We start from the raw sequence: 7,325 nt of genomic DNA on the forward strand, positions 1-7,325 counted from the left end.
TAGATTTGAGAGACCCCCTGCGGCAAGGAGAAATGTAAGCATTTTTAGGGTTGCGGAGTGCTTGCGAACAAGAGCGAGGTTCTGCTCACCTCCAAAAATGAATCCAGGGACACCAACCCCAAAGTCTCTCCCTCCCACGGCCATCAGGCCATGCTTCTCCAAGAGAAGGTACAGTGGTCCCCAATGCACGCCGGGCCCGACTGTGACGGATTTCTGGTTCTCTGCGAGCTCGACGTGGTCCCATCTCTGCAGGTCAACCACGAGTCCGCCGTCAATGCTGGAGCCGCCCCAATTTGAGGAGTGGCCCCCTCCTTTGATCGCGAAGGAACACTCTGCTTCCTGGATCTCCAGGATCACAGTCTTGATCTGCTCCGCGTTGGTCGGCTTGAAGAAGCATGCCGGTACTCTCTGGCGCTGTAGCACGTTCCAGTAATCTTGCTGAGATTGTAGGAAGGCGGTAGACGTGGGTTCATCGATTGTATCCGGGTAGAGAGCAGCCATGGCTCTGCACTGCTCGATTTGTTAGTCGTGTCTGATGGACTCCAAAAGGTTTGGCGGACAAACCGCCGCAGCACAGCCCTGCGTCCTGCTGGGCACTTGTCCGAATGCGTTCGTCGTTGTAGCGAATGCCGCGAGCAGCAACCCCTTCATATCGACAGCTCTTTGAATGCGATGGGCTACACAGAGTGTCCCCTTGTCACACGCGTGTGAGTTTGGGTACAGAGAAAGCTCACCTGCGACTCGAGCCGTTCAAGACAATCGAGTCTCGCAAAGGCAATGGCCAACTCAACAGGTTAGGACATGCTTCTTCTGACGGGCCCTGAGAAAAGCTATCATATCTTGGTGCCAGGTGGACATGGAGGAATGTTGGAATTCACATAGATTCAAATGACCCTCCCACAGCCCGTATAGATCCGCGCAAGGGTGAGTGCTCGTGCAGATTTTGGGATGTAGCTCCACGCGAGATGTCGAAGCACCCTTGCTCCAGTCTTCGGACAATGATCACCGTTCGTGGAATGGCGCCGCTGAACTACTGGCGCCCACCTCCATTCAAGCCCTTGTTACCTTGTACTATCTAAGCGCTTCATCACGCCACTCCTGGGATTGGAGGCGCCCCGCAGCGTCTTCGCCGTATCCATCGAGAAAATTCGGTTCTCGCATACTATTTGACTTCTGGACGCCATGTTGGTGGCCAAACGGCCTTAAGCTTGACGAAATGGAATGCGCGGTTGCCCTAGTGGCGTTCAGTGAAAGTTGCGTCGAAGAAACTATCAGAGGCTATCGACTTGTCTGTCACGAAGAGCTCTTTCCGAGTTCCCTGAATAGCTGACCTTGGCCGACGATTCAACAATAATCATGAAACACCACTCACAAACCCATGGTGAAAGTCGATATTCGGCAACCTTCTCTTGTAATCTTGGCGTGCTGCGACCTTACGACGTCGCCGAGAGCACTGTACGACTTGCGTCGTGGTCTCTACAAGTCTAGCCAAGGGAGGCTGCACGATGGCCATGTAAGGATCAAGCACTCATTAGAGACAGGCGGGCCAGGCGGCGATGTCAGAGCTCATTCACGTCGCCTTTTCATCTATATTTTAAGCTCCCCAATGGTGAGACAGTCTTCCAGCGCCGACTTCAAGATCTCAATGCCCTTTAATAGATCGTTCTCTTCAATGACCAATGGAGGGTTGATCCTAATTCTGTTTTCGGCATTGACAACAATCAGCCGTCGTTGCCGCGCCAGCGTACCAACACGTTCCGCAGTGACTCTTGCGGGCGATTCGGTAGGATCAATATGGAGGGTGCAGAAGAGACCCCGGCCGGTCGCACGGATGGAAGCTGCAGGTGACTGCAGCGCCGAAAGTCTCTCGAGAAGCACTTTGCCCAGACGTCGAGAACGCTCAGGCAACTTCTCCTCGAGGATCACGTCCACTGCTGTCATTGCAATCGCCGAGCCCATCGGATTCGCAGCGAAGGTGGAACTGTGCCTAAGCGTAGCGTGAGTAAAGGGCATGCTGGAGGTGTAGGGGAGGACTTACTCTCCTGGGTGAATTTGCGTCATGGCAGTGTCCTTTCCGAGAACCAAGCTCATGGGATACATTCCGCCCGTGAGGGCTTTGCCAACAACAAGCAGGTCTGGTTGAATTCCAGCGGCTTTGTATGCCATCAAGTAGCCAGTCCTCCCGAAGCCAGTCTGGATCTCATCGGCGACGTAGAGCACGTTGTGCTTGGTGCACAGCTCACGCACGGCCTCAAGGTATCCCACTTCAGCGGGGATACATCCAGCGTAGCCCTGGATGGATTCGATGATCAGGGCGCAAATGTCGCTGCCGTGCTCTTCAAACGCCTTTTGGATGTCTTCTGCGTGGTTGTACCGGATCGGAAAGCCACACACATCGGATCCGACACCAGGCACGAAAGGTCCGAAATCTGCGACCTTGTCAACAGCCAAATCTCATCTCTCTCTGAAGGTGATGTGCTGGTCCTTCTGGGGTATCTTCGTACCATTCCTGAAAGATTTGAACGACGAAGCTGATAATGGAGCAAGGGTTTTGCCGTGATAGTTGTTGGAAATCGTCAAGATTTTGGCTTGGTTGGGCGCGATGCCCTTAACGCGGTAGCCCCAGCGTCTCGCAATCTTCATCGCCAATTCAACGGCCTCGGAGCCTGAGCTCATCGCCGCTGCTCGATCAAAGCCCAGGAGCTTCAGAATCTCATATCAGACAGATCCTCTGTATTTGGGTCCTGTGCTTTCGGCACAGGGACCGGGACCGGGACAGGGCCGGAGAACCAGCAGGTACTCACATCACACATTTTCTTGGCCAGCCGCGGATACCATTCATTCTGAAATGCGCTGGTACAAATGGCAAGTTTCTCCGACTGTTCACGCATCGCGGCGATGATGCGGGGGTGGCAGTGACCCTGGTTGACCACAGAGAACGCAGCAAGGAAGTCAATATACTCTTCGCCGTGGAGGTCTTTCACTCGAGCGCCGCGACCCTCGGTCAAGACGATGGGAATGGGAGCATGTGTGTATGCCACATACTGCTTGTTCAGGTCTACGTAGTCTTGTGTAGACATAGAATTGGAAGTACTGATTTTCTTCTGGGCCTGCTCAGCATGGCCATTTGTCAGGGTCACGGCGGAGGACATTCTGGACAAACGGCGGTGGGTATTGTGGTCTTCAGATGTTGAGACAGTAGAATCAAGATGGTCAAGATGAACCTCTGTGCAAGTCGCTTCGAAATCTCACGGTTGACACTAAGGCCAGCAATCATATTATGTATCACCCTGGCGCTGCGCCTTGCGAGCAATGGCATCCTCGTATGGGCTGCCGTTAACCCAATTTGTTGCCGATCTAAGTCGAAGATGGGACTTGTCGTAAGGCGTGTGAAAGGGGCGGGCCAGATTGATGCCCGAGAGCTACTGCATTGATCACATTAAGTTTTACCTCGGCCAGAAGTCGCAATACCAAGTGCGCGACAGGGGTTTATTGCTCAAGCGCTTAGATAGGACCGACCTTGACCCAGGTCTGAGTGGGCAATAAATACCCGCCATGTTGAATGCGCTTAGATTTTCAATGCATTTTAGTGTGGAGGACAACTCCTCAGGCACGTCGTGTACCAAATTCGGCCGCTGGTCCGGCCTAGACCGGTAGCAACCGGTAGCACGTGCGAAGAGACCTTCAGTACTTGCTCAAGTGTCATTGCACAGTACGACGGGGCACCTCCAACTGCGTGTGCGTAACCCAACTCGATGGTGCATCTATATGACTGAACTTGCGTATAGGCTTCTCATTTGCGACTGAATACTGATCACCGTGCCGTGATCCATGGAGATTGGTCGTGAAGGGCTGGTTAGAGGACCGAAATAGCAGGAAATGGCCAGTGAAGGGATCCGTGGAGGATAGCGAGGGATAATTGTATGCAGAGGCAGGGAAGCTCGGGATTGAGGCCAAATCAAGTAAGATATGACCAAACATTGCGACAGACGATGAGAGACGCACAAAGATACCCAAAAAAGGCCCCCACCCGCGTGTGGGCTGGGCCTTTCTTCCTTGGGCCAGGCCGACCCTACTACCCGGTTGCCAATCAATATTTCAAACATATTGCAACCAACAACCTGTGGCCAGCTTGGCATTCCCAGCCATCGTGTCCATTGCGATCTCAATTCCAAGACGTGTCGTCAACATCTTCCGTGCAACCCGTCGCCTCCCTCTGCCTAAAAGTTTGTCCCGGCTTCCATCCTGTAACTACCGCGGTGTTACAAGCACACCAGTGATTCTTTCTCTCAGAAACGAGCCCAGAAGGCTATTCGCATTTTCAATAACTCAGACCTTGATTCGAATATCGCGCATCAACAAGCTTACTGCATCTCGAGGTCGTCAGCAGAATGTTCCCTTCCCGCAACATCTCGAGTAAACGAGTGCTGGAGTAATCGAGGACCAAGAGTGCACAGCTCTGCTTGAACTCAGGACTCTTCATAATACCGCTGGTCGCTTAACTGACCACATGAGCAGTGCAAGGAGACGCTGTTTGGGAGGTTAATTGCATCTCGAACAGCATCATTACTGTTTAAGTGACACCGCAACATCAAAGCGATAGATGGCTCAGCCACTACGCATTGGTTCGGTGAGAGCTATAATGTTAAGCTCACTGCTCTCCCACAGCTGGGCTACAATGAAGATGGAAAGAAAGTGGATGACCACTTCTCTCGGTGACAGATAAAAATGGCGGTGGGAAAATGGGATGCTTGCATGCTTGCAGCACACCCAGTCAGACACTGTGCGAGATGCAGAAAGCAGAGGGATCAGGCGATACAGACGCCGGTACCTCGAGCCTTGGCCAATCTCTCGAGTCCCGAAATCCCCACCACCTTCACATCTGGGTCGTCCCAGACCCAATGGAGCATCTCTTTTCCCCTGGCCACACACGGCACGGTGGAACCAGAGAAACAGCTTTCAATGGTCTCGCGATGCTCTGGAGTTTGAGCAAACGTCCCCACGACCACGCTGGGCCAAAAGGTAACCATGCACATGTCGGTTTTGGAAATTTCTCGGATCAGTGACACACTCTCGTTCATCAAATCCGCGTCTCTCGTCAGCAAGGAGTTTGCCGTCATAATGTCACCGTGGAAAGCGGCCATGAGCCAGATGAGCAGCACATTTCGGAGGAGCATTGCGGCTGCTATTCGCGAGTCAATTTCGTGGATTTCGCTCAGTTCCGCCGCAGTTTCTTGGGTCGACCAGCCCAGCAGCTGTGCCCACATGTCGATATACCGCTCAACACATCTCAGGTTGCGACCTTGATTCATCTCGCTCTGTCGATCTCGAATCAGGAGTGAAATCATGGGAATAAGTTCATAGAGATGGGAGCCATATCCGAGCAGCGCACCAAATGCGCTCGAGTAATTTAGACTATCCAAACGCCTTATGAAGGATGGCAAAATTGTCTGCAAGTCTGCTTCGCGGTCCATCAGCCGCACTGAAGCCATCAGCTCAAAGTATGCGTAGTTCTCGAGCAAAAATCCAATCAGAGTCTGGTTGGAGTGTTGTGTTGCCTGTCGGGCACCAACACAGAAGGCAAACTGGCGTGAGGCGCGTAGATGCTGGGAGATAACATCATCACGGTTCCCGGAGAAGGACTGTTCATCAGGTGAGCGTTGTGTGTCTCGGGATCTTGCGGAGGGAGTGTTCGCAGCCTACCTCGTAGATGCAGAGCAGTACAGTGATGAGCAACATGCGCTCAGCATCCTCCTCATACGAGACACAGCAATGGGCGATTCGCAGCTTCATCTTATGTAGAACCCTCCCATAATGACTGAGGGCTTCCTTTTTGATCTCTCGGTCGCCTAAAGTGTGCGCTAGGTGTACGGCCCCAATAGCCAGAACGGCGTCCATGACCATCTCATCGGCATGTGCGACGGGAATCACATCCCATATGAAAGGATTCTTAAATTGGGGACAGGACGATTTGCCTGTCAAGTGTCGACATGACTCCCTTATGTAGTAATTGAGGATCCGCTGCTTCGAGCACGGTGGAAGAGGGTGCGGCAGCCCTGTTAGAAGGGGAGGAGACAATACACGACGTCCTGGCGAGGGCCTCATGAATTTATTGTCGTGCTCCTCGTCGACAGAGACATAAGCCACATGGTAGCCCTGCTGAAGCTTTTTCCGCCACGAGAACTCGGAATTCTTGAGCCAGCAGCAGGCCAAGCCCATAATTTCACATTTCTTACAGCTCGGCTTCTGCTCGTCGCATTTCTTGCGCCGCATACGGCAGCAAAGACATCCTGACTTTGTGCGTTGCTTCCTCGGGCGAAGGATAGTCGATGACATGATCGCGTTTGGGTTGAAGAATTCAGTTGAAGGGCGCTCCGGGAGAGAAATATGGGAAACGAGTCGTGGCGCCGGGCTGGAGCAACCGTTGACCAGGAAGTGTGTTACCCCGCCACTTCTCCAGTCGTGGAAAAACGGAGAATGGGCAAAATTATGTGGAGATGCGCTCTGATCATCCGAGAGGCCGATTGGAAGAGCATTTGGACATTCCTCGAGGCTGGGCCAGAGAGACTTTAGGGGGCACTGGGGCGTAACGAGAAAAGGGAAATCCCATTTAAAAAACTTTACATAATAGGATGCACGCAGGGGCGTTTAGATATGATGAAGGATCTCACGCTGATTGGTGGCACTTCTTATCAAGGTTGTACAATGACCAGTCTCGGGGATCTCCGGACCCGTTTCGGCTGGCCTAGAGGAAATGATAGATCTCGTGTTCCTCATGTTCCTCGTCTGGTTTCTCGTGCGGACTACCGGCCCCTTGACAAATGAGGAAAGTCGTTTGGGTATCGGTGGAGCCGCCCCTATCCTCGCGCCTTCGTTGTGGAGCAGCGTGAAACGGGTTATGACCCTGCTGACCCTTCGGATTACTGGCCCCCCGAGTCTTCCTTAAGCTCTAAACTACACCTAGCGACGGGACCGAGTGGTGCCTGGACCATGATTTAGACCAATGTCTGCGCATTCTTCGACAGTGGTTGAGTGTTTGCCCAGGTCCGGCGATGTGCTCTATCTTGTGGTTGCTCATTCGGAACGGGCCCATATCTTTTGTCTGACTCCCCCGTAAGATGGGCGCATCAGACCAGATAAGTCGCAGGAGCTGCACATTTTCATGCAATTCTCGGCAGTGGTGATAAAAGGGAACGGGACGTGACGATCGTGAAGCATTAATACCATCTACCCAACACGCTGTAGCTCCAGGTTCCGGGCATAAATTCGAAGTTGTAGCGCTCTTGTACGTCTTCTGTCCCTTAGGAGAGCTGATTTTATATATG

General features: G+C 52.7%; 1 protein-coding gene across 2 annotated transcripts; it reads right to left on the bottom strand.

Moving 5' to 3' along the window:
• Positions 1–1,391: 1,391 nt before the first annotated feature.
• PV06_11496 lies at positions 1,392–3,224 on the bottom strand. Of its 2 annotated transcripts, XM_016413182.1 has the most exons (4): positions 2,805–3,224; positions 2,505–2,703; positions 2,039–2,429; positions 1,392–1,987 (listed from the first exon to the last, which is right to left on the bottom strand). In XM_016413182.1, the coding sequence occupies exons 1-4, from the start codon at positions 3,150–3,152 to the stop codon at positions 1,588–1,590; spliced, it is 1,338 nt and encodes a 445-aa protein (XP_016256440.1). In that variant the 5' UTR covers positions 3,153–3,224; the 3' UTR covers positions 1,392–1,587. The 2 variants fall into 2 exon arrangements, with proteins under 2 accessions (XP_016256440.1, XP_016256441.1); XM_016413183.1 differs by lacking the exon at positions 2,805–3,224 and having other exon boundaries at positions 2,505–2,773.
• Positions 3,225–7,325: the final 4,101 nt, after the last annotated feature.

This window comes from Exophiala oligosperma (genome assembly GCF_000835515.1).
Source record: "Exophiala oligosperma strain CBS 72588 unplaced genomic scaffold supercont1.36, whole genome shotgun sequence".
NCBI lineage: Eukaryota > Fungi > Ascomycota > Eurotiomycetes > Chaetothyriales > Herpotrichiellaceae > Exophiala > Exophiala oligosperma.